We start from the raw sequence: 21,062 nt of genomic DNA on the forward strand, positions 1-21,062 counted from the left end.
TTGAAATTCCATTAACTTGATCAGATATTGATGGAATTCACAGTTGCAGAATAGTTTATTCCCCAACGTTCCAGCTGAACACATCTCTGCCACTAAATTAAACACTACATCAAGCAGATGAATCAATAGTTGTTTAAACAAGGGTCATAAATGTCCCAACAAGCCGAAGTACTATTAATGTTTTTGTTGAGCTAATCCTGAGAATGTACTCGTAAAAGCATTTTATAATAGCCAATCAATGTGAATCCTAGTTCTGTGTTTACATTAGTTTTAGTATTTTCCATGAACTAACACAGACTGAGCTTTAAACAAAACACAGCTGAGCAGAGAGGCAATCATCCCAATCATTTTTTCACCTTCTATCTATTATCAGACAAGTGAAGGAAGGAACTGCCTTCCACTGAAGATAAACACAAAATGCTGAGTAACTCAGTGGGACAGGCAACATCTCTGGGCAGAAGAAATGGACCACGTTTCGGGTCGAGATCAGGTTTGAAGAAGTGTCTCGACCCGAAACGTCATCCATTCTTTCTTCAATCAAATATCTTGTTTCTAAGTTGGAAGTATTATTTATGAATTCCTCTTGTGCAAGGTGTGGTTTTAGCACTGAGGCACTAAATGGGTACACACTACCCAATGACAAAACTAACTGAGAAATCGCAGGTTTCTGCCCCTTTATTGCCCATCCATTAAAATTAAAGTCATCCCTCAAACTCTGACATTCACCATTGATGGTAAGATTCCTCCCAATTATTGGTGGCAGCGTGCAGCTTTAACTTACAGTCTTTAAATACTTGGTGGCCGACTCCGCAAACTCCACATAGGATCCATTTGATTTCCAACAGAGAACAGCATCAGGTGCAATCAAGCATTTTCCTAGATAACGCACAGCCATATTGTTCGGATGTTGAACCAGGTCCGAGAAATTGCTCGACCTCCAGAGATCAGGACCAACTGTTGAGAAAGATTCATGGAACAGATTCAAACATTGCCAATCACCAACCTGGTTCACGTTGCTTTCAATGACACGAGCTGTGCTGTGAACCTTAGAAGTTGTCAGCAAACGAAGAGGCCATTCACTCCATCATGCACAATTAGTACCAATGGCATCATTACACTCTTTGTAAGCATGTCCTTAAAATTAGGGCGATTTAGATTGTTCGCCAATGAAACACAGCAGTTGACATTGAATTCCATCCCTGCCAATATACATCTGCCAGAGAGGAAACTTAGCCTGGTCGATTTGCGACCTCGGATGCATCAATGAAGTTGGTTCTTAAATGCCCTCCGAGAGGGTCTTGCAAGCCACAAGGTTGTAATATTACTAGGTAGACAAGCTGCCTTTGAGTTTGGACATTACAAAGTTGCTCTCAATCCAGTTGACCTTGCGAAATCCTCCTCACATACACCTGGAGACTGGTGTCCAATTGGGAGACCAATAAAAGCGGTGTCCAATTCTAGATAGATAGATAGACTAAAAGAGACGACACAGACCAGACCAGATAGACGGGTAGACGGAGTGATTGGGTAGAAGGGTAAATGGGTAGATGGGTAGTAAATAGGTAAATGTCCGTAGCGAGTCCATAGGAGGCCTTAGGCGTCCGTAGATATTTCGTAGCGGTTCGTAATGCCAGCTGTAGGTACTCGGGACATCAGGTAAGATGGGACGTATTCTCAACATGTTGAAAACTGTCCACAAGTTAAAAAAAATAGCCCCGAGTACCTACGGCTGGCTATTACCGTAACAATAGACAATAGGTGCAGGAATAGGCCATTCGGCCCTTTGAGCCAGCACCGCCATTTAATGTGATCATGGCTGATAGTCCCCAATCAGTACCCCGTTCCTGCCTTCTCCCCATATCCCCTGACTCCGCTATCTTTAAGAGCCTCTCTTGAAAGTATCCATAGAACCGGCCTCTACGAATTCCACAGACTCACAACTCTGTGTGAAAAAGTGTTTCCTCATCTCTGTTCTAAATGGCTTACCCCTTATTCTTAAACTGTGGCCCCTGGTTCTGGACTCCCCCATCATCGGGAACATGTTTCCTGCCTCTAGATGTCCAAACCCTTAATAATCGTATATGTTTTAATAAGATATCCTCTCATCCTAAATTTCAGAGTATACAAGCCCAGCCACTCTATTGCCTCAGTATATGACAGTCCTGCCATCACGGGAATTAACCTTGTAAACCTACGCTACACTCCCTCAATAGCAAAAATGTCCTTCCTCAAATTTGGAGACCTAAACTCCACACAATACTCCAGATGTGGTCCCACAAGGGCCCTGTACAACTGCAAAAGGACCTCTTTGCTCTTGTACTCAACTCCTCTTGTTATGAAGGCCAACATGCCATTAGTTTTCTTCATTGCCTGCTTGTACCTGTATGCTTACTTTCATTGACTGATGAACAAGGACCTCCAGATCCCGTTGTACTTCCCAACTTGACACCATTTAGATAATAATCTTCCTTCTTGTTTTCGCTACCAGAGTGGATAACCTCACATATATCCACATTAAACTGCATCTGCCCACTCACCCAACCTGTCCAAGTCACCCTGCATTCTCATAGCACCCTCCTCACAGCTCACACTGCCACCCAGCTTTGTGTCATCTGCAAATTTGCTAATGTTACTTGTAATCTCTTCATCTAAATCATTAATATATATATATTGTAAATAGCTGCAGTCCCAGCACCGAGCCTGGCGGTACCCCACTAGTCACTGCCTGCCATTCTGAAAGGGACCCGTTAATCCCTACTCTTTGTTTCCCATCTGCCAACCAATTTTCTATCCATGTCAGCATTCTACCCCCAATACCATGTGCCCTAATTTTGCCCACTAATCTCTGATGTGGGACCTTATCAAATGCTTTCTGAAAGTCCAGGTACTCTACATCCACTGGCTCTCCCTTGTACATTTTCCTATTTACATCCTCAAAAAATTCTAAAAGATTTGTCAAGCATGATTTTCCCTTCATAAATCCATGCTGACTCAGACCGAACCCGTTACTGCTATCCAAACGTGCCGCTACTTCATCTTTTATGATCGACTCCAGCAACTTCCCCACTACCGATGTCAGGCTAACTGGTCTATAATTCCGTTTTCTCTCTCCCATCTTTCTTAAAAAGTGGGATAACATTAGCTACTCTCCAATTCACAGGAACCGATCCTGTATCTATAGAACATTGGAAAGTGATTACCACTGCGTTAATGATGTCTAGATCCACTTTTTTTAAGTACCCTGGGATGCAGACCATTAGGCCTTGGGGATTTATCGGTCTCAGTCCCATTAGTCTACCCAACACCATTTCCTGCCAATGTGGATTTCCTTCAGTTCCTCCGTCACCCCAGATCCTCTGGCCACTAGTATATCATGAAGATTGTTTATGTCCTCCTTTTAGTGAAGACGGACCCAAAGTACCTGTTCCAACACATCTGCCATTTCCTTGTTCCCCATAATAAATCCACCCTTTTCAGTCTCCAAAGGTTCAACTTTGGTCTTAACTAATTTTTTCCTCTTCACATACCTAAAGAAACTTTTACTATCCTCCTTTATATTCTACCTTACCTTCGTACCTCATTTTTTCTCCCCGTATTGCCTTTTTAGTTCTCTTCTGTTGCTCTTTAAACATTACCCAATCCTTTGGCTTCCCGCTCATCTTTGCTATGTTGTACTCTTCTCTTTTATTTTTATACTGTCCCCGACTTAGACAATTAGAGATAGATAGACAAGTCTACAGACAGACAGATGGAAGGATAGATAACTAGCCAGTACCAGTCATTCTCTGGTAATACCAGCGATTAATTTCTAGCCTGTTGTCATCAGGTTTCCCAGTGTTATAACGGTCAAGTGGTGAGAAGTGTAATTAACTTTAATGTGTACTCACAAGCTTCAGGAGCATCAGTGAATGGACAGACTGTTGTCCGGTAGCTATCAGGTCCTGGGTAAAATGCCTAAAGGAACAAAAAACAATCATCGTTCTTTGCTGTTTAAGAAGGAACTGCAGATGCGGGAAAATCGAAGGTACACAAAAATGCTGGAGAAACTCAGCGGGTGCAGCAGCATCTCTGGAGTGAAGGAAATAGGCAACGTTTGGGACCGAAACCCCACGCCAGTGTTGCACAGATCCTTTATCCCCACCCACCTGTGAGATGTTCTTTACTGCGAAGGCGAGACAGTTTCAGGAGGGAAATACCCAAAGTAACGAGCTGCCAGAGGAGGTAGTTCAGACAGGTTCTATCATACTTTTTTAATTTTTTTTTTATTTGGGCAGGTACATGGATAGGATGGGTTTAGTGGGATATGGGCTCCAATGCAGGTAAATGGGACTAGTGTAGATGGGACACGTTGGTCAGAGAGAACAAGTTGGGCCAAAGGGTCTGTTTCCGCGCTATACGACTATGACTAAACATGGCATTACTGATCTTATCCTCCTCATCCTATCCTGAAGGTTTTTGTTGGAGAATGCAGCTTTGATAATAATCTCTTTGATTTTTGTCCAAACATTTATCCTTATTATTATAATCAGACACCATTTATTAGTCTTAAATGATAGCATAAAGAATCTAAAAATAGGCTTTACTGATATTGGATGGTAAGCATTATAGTTACCGTGATGCAGAGACAAGGAAGCAGGTAATCATAGGAAAACGTAGATGTGGTGTTAATCTGCAGGGAACACAAGAATACATTCAAAATGTTACAGATCATGTACAACCCCGTTCACTGAACAAAGTCATCCTAAACTGAAAATGACCAAAGAGTAAATCTGCCTTTTTTTCCCCCAACCTAATTATATTGGTCCATGACAAATCCAAAAGTTTGTATAACGTACAAAAAGTTTGTATCCAGCAAAAGATTAAACCAAGTAAAACTGCCAATACATTAAACTGTCTCTTAAATTAATGAAAATTATACTGTCAATGTGAGTATAAGTTGGGTCTATGCGAGAAGGTGAATGTTGTATTCCCGAGAATCCTCATGTTAAAGAAAATTGTGTTACATAAACAATGGCGTCAATGGGGATAAGTGGGTTATAGGCTAAAGAAATTCAGATCTCAGTAACGAGGCTAAGAATACATTTTGCATGCGATCCTCATTCTCCCCGTGACCAACTAGGTTTTCTCCGGGTGCTCTGGTTTCCTCCCGCATTCCAAAGATGTGCAGGTTTGTAGGTTAATTGGCTTTGGTAGAAATTGTAAATTGTTCCTAGTGTGTAGGATAGTGTTAGTGTATGGGGTGATCGTTGGTTGGTGCTGACTCAATGAGCCGAATGGCCATTGTTTTTTTTAATACTTTTATTTTCAAGACAGCTATTTTTCAGCCTGTCAATTTCCAAAATAAGCCGTTATCGTTTAGTTATCCAGTTCCAGATGAAAATTGTGTTATAATCAATCTATCCTGTGTAATATAGAGATCTCTTATTCAGCAGTCTGAAGAAGGGTCTCGCCCGAAACATTGCCCATTCCTTCTCTCCAGAGATGCTGCCTCGAACGCTGAGTTACTCCAGCTACGTCATCGGGTGCGCAGTGTGCGGCAGCTCGCCAGCAGTTTGGCGGTCATTTCGACTTTTTTTGTTTTTTTAGTATGTCTAAATGTATGTGTTAATGTCTCTAGGTATGTTTTTATGTGGGGGTGGTTGTGGGGGGGGGGAATCATTTAATCATTTCCAGTCATTTAGTTCTGGGAATGCGACTTTTCTCCTAGTCGCATTTTCGCCCTCTCTCGCGGCCTAACAACTTAGATTGGTTTCCCAGAGACCAGCCCAGAGCTTCAGCAGCGGGCGCAGTGCGGACTTCCATCGTGGAGCCAGAAGAAAAGCTCCAATCGCCGGCCTGCTGACTTTAACATCGTGAAGAGCTTCGAGCAGCAGGCGGGGAACGGACTTTTACCATCCCGGAGCCAGGGATCCCTTGCCGGGGATTGCCGGAGAAAAGCTCCAACCGCTGGACTGCCTGCGGCCTATAACACCCTGAAGCCGCGGTCTCCGGTAAGGAAGTGGCCAATTTGGGTTCTCCGAGTGTGTTCCATCGGAGTTTCGATCATCCCGACGAGAGGGCTTGTACATCGGGCTGTCCGTAGTGGCGACTACAGAGGGTCAAGGACCCCAAACACGGGTGAACAAAAGGAGGAAGACAATGATCACTGTGGTGGATGTTTATGTTAAGTTCTATCATTCTTTTAATTCTGTTGTGTTCTTTTAATTGTATGGCTGCATGGTAACACAAATATCACTGTACTTTATTTGGTGCATGTGACAATAAATGTGAACCTGAATTTGGATCTGAATCGGAATCATTTTGTGTCTACCTGCCTAATTCACCAACCATGATATATCAAAATTGAGCAATGAAAATGCAGAATTACAGAAAACATTCAGAAATATGTGTTCAAAATTTCCTTTCAGAATCAGCCATCAGTTTTTATCTCTGCCATAGTCCTTCTGGTTTTTGCAGTCCGCACTTCTGTATTTAATCGTAAAGAATCTACAACATAAACCTTGCAGATTTCAGATTTATTTGTTTGCTTTACTCCTTTAAAACTAAATGGAACAACTTTAACCATCAATGATATTTGAATCAGATTAGGTTTGTTCAAATGACATTGCCACATCTGACATGATTTGGACTTTAGCGATACAGCGCGGAAGGAAGCTGGCCATTCGGCTCATTGAGTCAGCACCAACCAACGATCTCCCCATACACTAGCACTATCCTACACACTAGGAACAATTTACAATTTCTACCAAAGCCAATTAACCTACAAACCTGCACATCTTTGGAATGTGTGAGGAAACCGGAGCACCCGGAGGAAACCTAGTTGGTCACGGGGAGAACGAAGATCGCATGCAAAACAAACTCCGTACAGACAGCCCCCGTGGTCAGGATCGAACCCGGGTTGTGGCCGGGGAGGGAAGCAGCTCGCGCGGCTACGAGCGGCCTCCATCACCGGCCAGTGGAACCGACTGCCATCTCAGCACTTTCTGCCGGCCCGCTCACCTCTGGCAGTGCTCTCCGTCTGAACAGTGAGGGAACCAGCTCAAGTGTAAAGATCATAGAGCGGAGTGGGTCAGCGGGTAATGGATAACATCACAGCGGGCGGTGAAGCTTACTCCTGTGTCACCGCGAACAAGGGATCAATTGAGGTTACTCGCCCTGACACATGGAATAAGTTCCACCGCCCGCTGTTCTGTTATCCATCGCCCGCTGACCCGCTCGAGCTGGATGATCCCCGGCCGACCCCCTCCTTCTCAACTCTCCTGCCCTCCCCGCAACTTTACCCCTGGACTGACTACCCACACGCTCTGAAAGGGACCCCCCCCCATCCCCAGCAGCGCTGTCCTTTTTCAGCCGTTTCCCACTTTACAGCCACTTCCCATCAGCTGCTAGCATTGAGGGATAGACTTGGCTATACCTCAGTATAGCAACATCATTCTTGATGTTGCTGTACTGAGGGATAACCAAGTCTACCCTTCTTGGCTAACAACCTAACCTTTGGCCTCCAAGATGCAGGTACATTTTCTAGCAATGTTACAATATTCTGAGATTTGAAAAATTAAGTCTGCAATTTTATCCAACTCTGAAATTGAAGATAGACAGAAGCTGGAGTAGCTCAGCAGGACAGGCAGCACAGCGACTCTGGACAGAAGACCCTTCTTCAGACTGAACTGAACTCTCGACGGTGAGGGTACTTGTGATTGTCTGAAGAAGGGTCTCGGCCAGAACCGCAACCGTCTCCCCAGAGCCCCTGTCCGTCCCACTGAGCCACCACGGACAGGGAGTTGAAGGTAGACACAGGGAGGTCCACCTTCAACTTCAGAGCCAAACAAAAAACACAGAATGCAGGAGAAACTCAGCGGGCAAGGCAGCACCCGCGGAGGGAACGTATCATTTATCAGAAGCCGCCACGGGCCAGAACTCTCTCCCCTCTCCCCCCCCCCCCCCCCCACCTCCCAACAGAAAGGAACCGCAGATGCAGCCATCACCGCAAAAAGGTCTAAGAAAGAACTGTAGATGCTGGAAAATCGAAGGTAGACAAAAATGCTGGAGAAACTCAGCGGGTGTAAGGCAGCATCTATGGAGCGAAGGAAATAGCCGGGTCTGAAGAAGGGTTTCGACCCGAAACGTTGCATATTTCCTTCGCTCCATAGATGCTGCCTCGCCCGCTAAGTTTCTCCAGCATTTTTGTCTACCGCAAACCATCAATGATTCCGGGAATGCCGAGAGAGCAAGAGAGAGAGAGGTGGGGAACGGGAGAGAGAGAGAGAGAGAGCACACGCGAGAGAGAGCGCGCACGGGAGAGAGACACACAACGTGGGCCGGTAGGTAAATTGAATGACTAACCTGTTGCAGACCAAGAAGAAGTTCTCACTCATGATCAAAGATCTTATACCAGAGCTATAAGATCTTTGCTCATGATGGTGAGTTTTAAGAAATTCAATGTGTCATTAATGCATCAATCTACATTCCTCAGTAAAATGTAATTATGTTTTGAAGAAGTGTTAATGACGCCGCGTGAATTGTATTCAAAGGAACGCAGCATCATTAATACTTATTATAAAACACAATTACACATTTACTGAGGAATGGGGATCCATGCATTGATGACGCATTGGATAACTACTTGCCAACACAAGTGCTACAGTCGTTAACACATCGTTTGTGTCTGATAGCCGTACAGCGCTCCTATTCCATGTACAAAACCATGTAAGTTTTGTAAAAAAATCCGTACGGCGAATGTTTTTTTAAAAATCTTTATTCAACAAAGCGAATTTGTATTTCCATATGAAATCCGAAAAATTAACGCGGGGCCCAATTTGGAAAAATCGGTCCAATCGGCCTAGGGCCGGCCCTGCAGTGCCATAAAATATAATCACACACACAATTCACTGCTTCACCAAAGAAGCTTGAGGTCACAGCCTGTTTCCCAGCCTAAGGATCATGTTACCATAGAGCTCTAGCACCCCTCACAGTCAGCTGCTCACTGCTGCAGTAAAGAGTTCTCCCAAACTCCATGCCGACCCACTACACCAAAGATCCTATAGCAGCTATAGGATCTTTGCACTACACTGTCTGACCTGCCGAGTTACTACAGCTGTTTGTGTCAATCTTCAGTTTAAACCAGCATCTGCAGTTCCTTCCTACACACTCCATGCTTTACTTTCAGCCCAGAAGAGTGACCTCGGCACCTGGCTGCCCCAAAAAGCAGCCATTCATAAACTCCCGAAGGCAACTGGAACCTTGTGTGACCACTTTGCTGAAAGCACTTTGATAGACTGCTTTGCAAAACACCTTTATTTAGTCCGAGCTTTCAATTGCCCATCACTTTAATCCTCAATCCCAGTTCCTCTCTTTGCTTATGGCCTCCTTTACTGCTCCAATAAAGACTGAGGAACTGTATCTCATCATCTGACAAGTTGCCTCCCTCAAGACTCAACATTGACACCAACAGCTTCAGATAACCAGCTTTTCCAGTTTTGTGTTAGAACTGACCTTTTCTGATGAAACGGTAGACAAAAATGCATTATCACAATGAATGGCGGTGCTGGCTCGAAGGACCGAATGGCCTCCTCCTGCACCTAATTTCTATGTTTCTAGAAACCCTCTGTCGCCTATTCCTTCTCTCCATAGATGCTGCCTCACCCGCCGAGTTTTTCCAGCATTTTTGTCTACCTTCGATTTTTCTAGCATCTTCTGTTCTTTCTTAAACTTTTCTGATGATAGGTTCACCAAGCCCTATAACTTTAATTTAGGTTTACCGAGATAAAAGTCAATTCTGGATATTTAGTTTAGTTTAAAGATACAGCATGGAAACAGGCCTTTCGGCCCACTGAGTCCGGGCCTAGCAGGGATCCCCGTACACTAAAGGGCCTGTCCCACTTACAAGGTAATTCAAGAGCTCTCCTGAGTTTATATATTTTTTTAAACTCATGGTAAACACATAGAATGTACGTTGCGGGTACGTCGGAGCTCGAGGCATCTTAGTGGCTCGTAACGCTAACGGCAGGAACTCGGGAAACGCGGTAAGCTCGTGAAGACTTGTGAAGATTTTTCAACATGTTGAAAAATGTCCACAAGAGCCCCGAGTACCTACGAGCGGCTATTACCGTAATTCTCCAAGTTTGAATCAGGGGAAACTAGGGAGAACTCTTGAATTAGCTCATGCAGTGGAACAGGCCCTCAACATCATCCTACACACACTAGGGACAATTTTACATTTATATCAAGCCAATGAACACACAAGCATGTGGAGGGTGGGAGAAAACCAAAGATCTCAGAGATAAGTCCATGCAGGTGATGGGGAGAACGTACAAACTCCATACAGAGAAGCATCCATAGTCAGCATCCAACCTGGGTCTCTGGCACTGCAAGGTAGCAGCTCAACTACTGTACCACTGTGCCGCCCAAAATAACAAGCTGCAATTTCCAGAATTGTCATTTTTATTTCTGATCTCCGGTGACACGTCTCACAATTCTAATATTGTTTCTTCCTCCTTCCTGAGCCCATTCGTCACCTCCTGTTTACATCTCCTTCAGACAGGTTGACAAGTTTCCCAGCTCACTCTCAGCCAGACTGCCTGACCTGCTGAACATGTCCAGTATCTTCTGTGTTTCCACTGCCAGCTCAGTCCTGGCATTGGGTTGAGTTGACTCGAGGGCCTGTCCCACTTTGCGATTTTATGAGCGATGACTGACGTCCGATGTCGCCTAGAAACCGTCAAGTAGTATGACAGGATATGACACAACCGCGTCAAGGTGCAACACTCCGCGTCACCATGCTTCGGCATGCAACAGCATATGACATCATAGAACAGCGCCTGTGACATCACAGCCATCAAGCGGCATCAATGTGCGTCCAGCCGCGACACGATACGGCAAGTTGCGTCATCTGAGGCACGAGACGTCATTTGATTACCCAGCTTCCCTATAAATCATGAGGCATCATAGTCGCATAGTGACACATAATAAATTAGCATAGGCAATGATCGTACGTCACCCGTACGTCATCGTGCGAAAGGGCGCACGACATAAGACACGCAGATGTAGCACGAGGATTTTGAATATTCCAAAATCCTGCGTCACCTGCGCGGCACTACATGCGTTACCACGCGTCACGACCCAACCACGACGCGACAACCTCTTTTCAGGGTGTTGCCTAAAATGTCACCCAAGTGGGGCAGACCCTTCAGTTTCACTGGTTGGCGCTGACTCAGTGGTCCTTGTTCCTCGTATATTCTCCCCTTGTTAACAGCAGAGCCTCTCACTCATATTTTAGACCCCAACATGTTCATACAAATAGGTCCATCTATGGGAGATATGCTCAGCTATGTGATGGGCTTTTAAATATTAGTGGCTTACAAACAAGTTGCTGAAGAAAACATGGCTCTGTAGTGTGTTTCACCACTTCAAGCCATTACAAAGCATTTAAGGTGCGATGAAGTATTTTGATGAAGACTTCACATCTCACAGTGTGGTGCCTCCTTTGTATATCTCCTGACAGCGGAAACGTCCCTATGTAGCAGTTGTACAAGACATTGATGAGGCCACACTTGGAGTATTCTGTGTAGGGAGGAACTGCAGATGCTGGTTTAAACTGAAAACAGACACAAAAAACCAAGAGTAACTCAGCAGGTCAGGCAGCATTTTTGGAGAAAAGGAATATGTGACATTTGTGTTTGGGACCCTACTTCATGATGAAGGGTCTCGATCAAAAATGTCACCTATTCCTTTTCTCTGGGGATGCTGCCTGACCTGCTGAGTTACTCTAGGTTTTTGTGTCTGTCTTGGTGGAGTATTTTGCTCAGTTTTAGTCTCACAGATAGGAAAACTGCCGTTAAGCTGTCAAGAGCACTACCGAGATTTACAAAGATGTTGCTAGGACTCAAAGATCTGAGATGTAGGGAGAGGTTTGGCAGGCTTGGACTTTATTCCTAGTAGCATGGGAGACTTAAAGGTGATCTTACGGAAGAGTAGAGAATCATGAGGAGCATGGATAGGGTGAATGCAGTCTTTTTCCTCAGGTTGGGGACACAAGAACCAGACATCATAGGTTTAAAATGAGGGGAATGAAAAAAGAAAAATTTAGTAGGAATCCGAGGGACAACTTTTTCACGCAGAGGGTGCGTATAAAGGAAGTGTACGTATAAGGAAGTGGATGCGGCCAGTACTATAACAACATTTGAAAGACATTTGGAGTGGCACGTGAAAAAGGGTTAGAGGGATATGGGATGAAGCCAGGCAAAAGAGATTTCAAGAGAGAGTTAGATAGAGGTCTTTGGGATAGCGGACTTGAGGGATTTGGAGAGAAGGCAGGAACGGGGTACTGATTGCGGATGATCAGCCATGATCACATTGAATGGCGGTGCTGGCACGAAGGGCCAAATGGCCTACTCCTGCACCTATTGTCTATAAAAGGGCTAGAGTAGATGGACATTGTCATTAGTATGGACAAATTGAGCCAAAGGGCCTGTTTTTGTGCTGTGGGACTCTATCGTACAATTGCCGTGGCCTGCGTTTGGGCCAGAGCGCAGGGGATAAAGCTCGCCGCTTAGTTGTTGACAACCTTCTGGAGAATGTGAAATACTATGTATACAAGAGTCATTCTTAGCGAAGCAAGACTTGGACAAACTCAATTCTCTCAGTGACAACTTTCATGGGGCTGAGGAGTCCACAACTGTCCTTGGTATGGGAATAGTCAGAGGGTGTGGCTATTCTATGGAACAAGCTTGACTCATCAATAAATGTGGTTCGTTCGGCTTGATGCTGACTGGTGTATTGTAATACACTTTACTCACAATGACAAAGAATTTGTTATCCTGAATGTATATACACCCCATGAATGCCATCAGAATGAGGATGAATATTTAAATAGGCTTGCTTTCATCTATTCTTTTATTCAAAACAATAATTATTGTAGTGTATATGTCATTGGGGACATGAATGCAGATATCTCAGATAGGAACTCATTATTTGCCAACCATATGGCTCAGTTCCGTCAGGATAATAATTTAATATGGTCAAGCAAAGTACTTTTACCTACAGATAGTTATACTTATACTAGTGAGGCCTGGCACACCACATCATGTCTGGACCACTGTATTAGTACAGCTGATGCACATGCCTCATTGGGGTGTATGAGCATTCTGTACGGGGCAGCAATGACTGATCATATACCTGTTGCTATGACAATAAATGTTGAACACATACCTGTGATATCCAGAGATAGAAATAGCTTTAGTACAGAAAAACTGGACTGGTCAACACTCACAAAGGAAGACATCTTAGCCTATTATGCCCATACAGATAAATCCTTAAGCATTATTCATCTACCAAAAGATGCAATAATGTGTAGTAATGTTAATTGTAAGGATATGAAGCATAGGAGAGATATCTGCTCCATGTATAATGATATAGTAAGCGCTCTACATGTAGGCAGTAAGTCCAGTAAGCAAGCATAAAAATAAGACACATAACATCAGACCTGGCTGGAATAAGTATGTAGCTGAGTATCATACTGAAGCCCGTGAAGCCACTAAATCATGGGCTATGGCAGGTAGACCCAGACAGGGGCCTGTGTTTGAGTACAAGAAGCTCACTAATGCAAGGTATAAGTATGCTGTTTGCTTCATCTGTAAAAATGAGCAAGCTATGAGGGCTGATTCCATGGCTAAGAAGCTGCTAAGGAAAAATGTTATTGATTTTTGGAAAGAATTGAGAGCTCTTAACAGTTGCAAAACATCTCTACCATGCACTGTAGATGGAATCTCTGGAACAGCTAATATCGTGGAGTTATGGCAGCAACCTTATTCAACTGTGTCCAAGGTGACTTGTAAAGGGTGGACAATATTGAGAGTGAGGACTCAATGGTGATTATGTCACATGTCACATGAGGTGTATCATGCCATGAACAAGCTGTCCAACCACAAAGCAAGTGGCTTGGATCATATTTCTGCTGAACATCTTAAGTATGCGAGTACGAGGATAGCTCCTCTCCTTGCTGTTTGTTTTACTGGCTTTATGATTCAACACTAGAGGCAGGAAACATGTTCCCGATGTTGAGGGGAGTCCAGAACTAGGGGCCACAGTTTAAGAATAAGGGGTAAGCCATTTAGAACGGAGACGAGGAAACATTTTTTCCTCACAGAGAGTGGCGAGTGTGGAATTCTCTGGATGCTTTCAAGAAATAGCTAGATAGGGCTCTTAAAAATAGTGGAGTCAGGGGATATGGGGAGAAGGCAGGAAAGGGGTACTGATTGGGGATGATCAGCCATGATCACATTGAATGGCGCTGCTGGCTCGAAGGGCCAAATGGCCTACTCCTGCACCCATTGTCTATTGTCTAACTATGCAAATAAAATGGGGCAATAAGGTCTCAGCCCCATTTGGGGTTAGCAATGGTGTTGGACAAGGGGGGACTTTGGCCCCAGTGCTTCTTAATCTTTATATTGATGACCTGTTCAAACAATTGAAAGCATGTAATACTGGGTGCATGAATGGTAATATTTTAGTGAACCATATTATGTCTGCAGATGATCTTGTGGTCTTTAGTCCATCTAGCGCTGGTCTACAGCAGCCCCTTACTATGTGTTCTGTGTATGGTGGTTTACACAGAGAGTGGTGATTCTGTGGAATTTTCTGCCACAGTAGGTAGTTGAGGCCAGTTCATTGGCTATATTTAAGAGAGAGCTAGATGTGGCCCTTGTGGCTAAAGGGATCAGGGGGTATGGAGAGAAGGCAGGTACAGGATACTGAGTTGGATGATCAGCCATGATCATATCGAATGGCGGTGCAGGCTCGAAGGGCCGAATGGCCTACTCCTGCACCTATTTTCAATGTCTATGTTTCTATGTAACATGATATTAAACATAATGCTAGTAAGAGTGCTGTTATGATCTGTAGAACCAAAGAGGATAAATGTCTAAAATGTCCTGATTTTAAATTGTCTGACAATAATCTTAGTGTCCGTAATCTGTAAAAGTTTTAGTCTCACAGATAGGAAATATCTAGGGCATTTTATTACAGAACAAATGACAGATGATGAGAATATTTATAGGCAACGACGCATGTTGTATGTCCAGGCGAATATTCTCTTGCGTACGTTTGGTGCGTGTGCAGATGTGGTGAAGATGTTGCTGTTTTGAGCATACTGCACACCACCCTACACTGCGCACCTGTGGTCGAACTATGGAAAGACAAGTTTGCAGAGACTAAACGTGTCATATAATGGTGCCATGAGAACACTGCTAAGGAAACCTAGATGGTGAAGTGCTAGTAACATGTTTGTGGCTGCAGGAGTCGGCACTTTAGAAGCTATCCTAAGAAATCATATGTATAAATTCATCTGCAGGATAAATGACTAAAAAGTTAATTTTTGTGGCCTTGTCATAAGGTTTAGCACTACACGCTACAAATCCCAGTTGTGGGGACACTGGTATCGTTGTAGGACATTGATCATTCTTTTTATTCTGGATTTTAATTAATGTATTGTGTTTTTTTTAATATAATTTATGATGCTTTTATAAGTGATATACTAATAATTTATATGTACTTTATGATGTTTTTTAATATGCAATGTTTTTTTATGTAATGTTGTCCCTTATTTTATTAATCATAAGTTTATTATTATTATTATTATTATTATTATTATTATTATTCCCAACCTAAGGAAATGCTGCAATAAAGCTACATACCATCATCAAAGGAATAGCCAACATTATAATATTGATCATAAGATCATGTGATATTGGTAGAATTTGGCCATTCGGCCCATCAAGACTACTCCTCCATTCATGCATGGCTAATCTATCTCTCCCTCCTAACCCCATTCTCCTGCCTTCTCCCCATAACCTCTGACACCCTTACTAATCAAGAATCAATCTATCTCTGCATTAAATATATCCACAGATTTTGCCTCCACATCCATCTGTGGCAAACCTCCGACTAAAGAATATAGATTTCACCTCGGATTGTATCAACTGGACCTTAAGGTCACAGGTACCAAACCCCTACTACCGCGTAATAGAGCTAATCCTCTGTCAGTTTCTTACCAGTTGATCAGCATGATTCTTCAGCTTGCGACACACAAATCCCCGCTTGTAACACAGCTCAACGTTAACAGCACGGCCTGGGTGGACAGTAACTACAATCTGCTTCTTCTCAGGAACAACAACATAGTTGATCTGTGGACCTGGGGTGCAAGAATGGTGACACATATTCAAGTTAAAATCATGTCACATTTACATCATTCTTCCTTATGTCAATATGGTGGTATCATCTGAAACATCAATGCCCAAGAAGTCTCAAAGACAGGGTGTTAATGATTACGCTTTCACAAGTCTTGTGCAAAGATGGCTGGGTAAATTTCAGAATGTTTTCAGCTTTTCATCTGGTTACTCTGTCAGCTAAACAGGATGTCAATGTTAACACCATTTCTTCATTCTTTCCAAGTAATTGGAGTAAAATCTCTCGGGTATTAAACTACCCGTACAACTATGTTCCTTTGATAGCCCTTTCCATGCACTGAACAGCAACGGTAAAATAGAAACCCATGTATCGGGGGCACCAGGATGCTGCATTACACTCCGTTGCCCCAACAGAGGCACCTATCTAATGCCAGTTGCAGTTTTGGGCACATCTCTGCATTCATAACTGACTATGTCTCCTTGATGGGAAATTGTTTTGCTTTGCATCTGATGGGGGACCACTGGGATGTAGGTCATAACTTGCCCACAGATCAGTCCATCCATTCATTTCCCCCACTACTAAACTGTGCCGACCTTCGCTCTAACATTGCATTGGCAGGCTGGCACCAACTTGTAGCTGTTGCTGTAGATCCCTTCCCATTCTAAACGGCAAAACGCATTTGCTTGCGAGTGGCCTGAAGAATGGGCATCTGACCTGCTGAAACAGCCCTTTTTAAAAACACGTTGCATTGTAAAGATCAACTTTCACAAAGTTCGGGTGGCACAGTGGTAGAGCTGCTGCCTCACAGCTCCAGTGGACCCAGGTTCGATCCTGACTACAGGTGCTGTCTGTGTGGAGTTTGTACGTTTTCCCAGAAACCCCGTGGGTTTTTCCCTGGGTGCTCCAGATATTCAGGTTTGTAGGTTAATTGTAAATGCCCTTAGTGTGTAGGATAGAATGAGTTTATGGATGATAGATGGTCGGCAAGGTGGGCCGATGGGCCTGTTTCTCTGCTGTATTTAGAGATATAGTGCGGAAATAGGCCCTTCTGCCCACCATGTCCACAATGACTAGCGATCCCCGCACATTAACACCACACACACTAGGGACAATTTTGTTTACTCTTTTATACCAAGCCAATTAACCTACAAACCTGTACGTCTTTGGAGTGTGGGAGGAAACCGAAGATCCCACGCAGGTCACGGGGAGAACGTAAAAACGTGGTACAGCCAAGCACCCGTGGTCAGGATTGAACCGGGGTCTTTGGCTCTGTAAAGCAGTAACGCAACTGCTACGCCACTGTGCCACCCTTTATTACTCCAAACTAACCACTTTAATCTCACTGTCGAAGTACTTAGCCGTTCATACCCTGTTCATGATCCTCCACAGTGTACTCTGCAGTTAACTCAGGCCCATAATTTGGGACTGTATGAACAGTAACCTCAACTTGATCGCCTCCATCTGATTCAAAGCATTCGAAGACAAAATGTGCCTGCATTCATGAAGAAAAGAGAAACTCTGTGAATATATTCATTTGCAGATACCGACTGTAACATAATCAACAACTATCTCAGTTTAGTTTATTGTCAAGTGTACCGAGGTACAGTGAAAAGCTTTTGTTGCACGCTAACCAGTCAGCGAAAGGACTGATTACAATCGAGTACATGATTACAATCGAGCTATTTACAGTGAATACACACGTAAGGGAATAAGGTTTAGTGCAAGGTAAAGCAAGTAAAACCTGATCAAAGATAATCCGAGTGTCACCAATGAGGTAGATAGTAGTTCAGGAACTAATCACTTCCAATGAAGCTTGGGCTGTATCAGAGGGTCATGGTGCCACAGGTAACAAGAGTAGAATGAGTGTGGATGCAGTGAACCCGACCAGGTTTACTAGAACTCCATCACTGGGATATAACCAGGGTTGCTTATTAAAACCTCAGTGACAGCTCTGTGAGGAAAGCTGCTGTGAAGGTGCACACAGGTTTGCAACGCCAGACGTCAGTCTCATGAGTCAGAGCATTCCACAGTGAGGAAGATAGAAAAAAAAATCAAAAATGTATGAACCCTTTTTGCTGATGTTGATGCCAATTTGTGAAGAATATGAAGAGGTAGCAAAGACGTAACGCCTCTTACAACCAAAGGTAAGCGCAGTTTCAAGGCGACATTGATACTGTGAACGAAGCTGAGACAAAGAGGAGATGTACTGAAGGAAGTAGGGTGCGGCAGGTATGGAGTAGACAGTCTGGCATAAAGCCGAATGGCCTCCTGCCTACAATCCAATGTAACATCAACTCACAGTATTGACGCGCTGCACGTGCTTCTTCCATCGGATCTGGATCTCACTGTGTCTGTTGTTTTTATATTTGAAGAAACTAATTTGCACCCCTTCTATTTTCACTGGCGCTATGTGGAGAGAGAGAGACAAACGTATAAACAGAGGAAGGAACTAATTTCAATTCTGATACTACTAAAGAAAACAGAGTGAGCAGCTTTATTAACCAAAAAGCTTGATGAGTTGAGACATGTTCGTGAGGCCAGAGACCATGGTAGCAAATCAACACCTGGTTTACACAGAAATAAACGATTTAGATTTAAAAATTATTGAACTGTGGTTCATGCAGAAAGAAAGTATTTGAATTTGAAGATTATTGAACTGTAATCTGATCAGAATGATGGGGTTAAACCAGGTGTATAAACCCTGAAACAATCTTGTTCCAGATATGTGTGTTGATTGTAAATAGTGGGTTCCACACACGCGGGCACGCACGCACACACAAAACCTCAGGACAACTTGAACAGGCCCTGCCCTCCGATTCCCTCCCACGTGGCAGTGGCTGAGTGTGGGACCCATCTATAGATGCTGACCCACTGAGAATGTAACCTGCACATCTGCACGATGCGAGTTCACCTAAGAGCTCTCACGAGTTTAAAAAAAAATCAAACTTGTGGTAAGTACGTAGAGTGTACGTATGACCTTGTGGATGTCCTGTAGCGGCTCGTAATGCGAGCGGCAGGTACTCGGGAAACGCGGTAACTAACGGCAGGACTCAGGGAACTCTTGGACATTTTTCCACAGTGTTGAAAAAACTTCACGAGTTACCACATTTCCAGAGAACCAGCCGTTAGCATTACGAGCCGCTACGGGACGTCCACGATGTCCTACCCGCTACGTACATACCACGAGTTTGATTTATTTTAAACTTGGGAGAGCTGTTGGATGAACTTGCATTGTGGGACAGGGGCTTCAGTTATTGGGCTTGCTTGGAGGTCACAAGGAACTGCAGAGGCTGGGGTCTTGTGTAGAACACAGTGTGCTGGAGTGTGGCAGGACAGCTGATATCTCTGGAGGACATGGGTAGGCAGCGTTTTGGGTCGGGGCCCTTCTTTTGCTCTGCGATTTCATTATAATATCCAAAATCATAGGTGGAGATAAAAAGGCAGTAGATTTATCCAACTTTAGTTTCGGTTAGTTTAGAGATACAGAATGGAAACAGCTCGATCAGCCCAACGAGTCAATGCCGACCATCGTTCACAGCTCCCAAAGTCAGGATCAAACCCGGTTCTCTGGCGCTGCGAGTCTGCAGATTTCCCCGCTGTTCCACTGCCAGAACATCATTGCAACACAGGTAATGTTCCCAGGTGCATCAGGTGGTAACATTTTAAATATTGTAAATATGTACGAGTTTAACAAAAAGATGAAAATATTCCAGGCCAGTCATTCTTCAGCACCGATGAACATATATCGGGGTAGAAATAAACCTCCAGTAAAGTCAGTCCTTACCTGTGTAATTTAACTTGACAGAAACCCGAACACAGGACTTGCACTGTGATGATGTGCAGAGCAGTACTGTGGACACCAGGAGCCTGGAGAAGTCCAGACTATATCCTTCAGGAGCTTTCACTTTATTCCAGTATGTCCAATTCTCTGTGAGAAAGTCAGAGAGCAAGTTTGGAATTTTCAGGAAAAAATGGAATGCAATTAAAACAGGACAGAATTGAAACCAGGTTGGTGCCTGTCATGTTGAAAGAACTGAAGGAGGCTGATGTGTTGACCTGAGCACAACACAAAGTGCTGACGGAACTCAGCGGGTCAGGCAACATCCGTACAGATAGTGGACAGTTAACACAGCGGTAGAGTTGCTGCCTTACAGCACCGGAGACCTGGGTTCAATCCCAACTTCTGTTCAATCATGCTGTCTGTAAAGAGTTTGTTTGTTCTCTCCGTGGCCACATGGATTTTCTCTGGGTGCTCCGGTTTCCTCCCACGCTCCACAGATGTACAGGTTTGTAGGTTAATTGGCTTAGTAAAAATTTTAAATTGTTCCTAGTGTGTAGGATAGTTCTAGTATACGGCGTTCACGGGTCAGCACGGATTCGATGGGCCGAACGGCCTGTTACTGTGCTGTATCTCTAAACTAAATTTTGTTTTGGGTCAGAACTCTTCTTCGAGCTGGTTGGAGTAGGGGGGAGAAGGCTAAAGGAGAGAGGTGGGGTGGGACAACGCCTAGCAAGGTGGATGCAGGTGAGGGAGATTTAATAAACAGATGGGTGGAGTAAGTGCAAAGGCCAGAGGTAAGAAGTAGGCAAAAGGGTGTTAGATAAGGAGAGGCGAGAAGGAGTGAAATAAAGCCGGAGGGAGGGAAGTGGGTGGATGGCGACAGTGTGGGGGACAAAGAGGGAAATAGGAGACTTGGAGAAGGGAAATCAGCATGCAATGGAAAGGAAAGTAGCATGGATACTGGTGGGTGTGGGGGTGTGGGACACAGGAAAGAAGGAGGGGGGGTGGGTGAAGGGTGACTTGGAGTTGGAGTTCCTCCAGCAACGTGTTTTACTCGAGATTCCAGCATTTGCAGTCTCTTTAGACTTTGTAGTGCTGA

General features: G+C 44.1%; 1 protein-coding gene across 1 annotated transcript in view; it reads right to left on the minus strand.

Annotated features, from left to right (window-relative positions):
* Positions 1-21,062, minus strand: part of LOC129704791 (interleukin-17 receptor E-like) — a 59,937-nt gene that overhangs the window by 21,656 nt on the left and 17,219 nt on the right. The window contains exons 3-9 of the mRNA XM_055648141.1: positions 19,967-20,110; positions 18,482-18,588; positions 17,551-17,674; positions 16,047-16,186; positions 4,613-4,669; positions 3,888-3,954; positions 782-954 (exon numbers count right to left, since the gene is read on the minus strand). Of these exons, the coding sequence (XP_055504116.1) occupies positions 782-954; positions 3,888-3,954; positions 4,613-4,669; positions 16,047-16,186; positions 17,551-17,674; positions 18,482-18,588; positions 19,967-20,110 (812 nt within the window). The remainder of the gene's footprint in view (positions 1-781; positions 955-3,887; positions 3,955-4,612; positions 4,670-16,046; positions 16,187-17,550; positions 17,675-18,481; positions 18,589-19,966; positions 20,111-21,062) is intronic.

This window comes from Leucoraja erinacea, chromosome 16 (assembly GCF_028641065.1).
Source record: "Leucoraja erinacea ecotype New England chromosome 16, Leri_hhj_1, whole genome shotgun sequence".
In the NCBI taxonomy this organism is placed as follows: Eukaryota; Metazoa; Chordata; class Chondrichthyes; order Rajiformes; family Rajidae; genus Leucoraja; species Leucoraja erinaceus.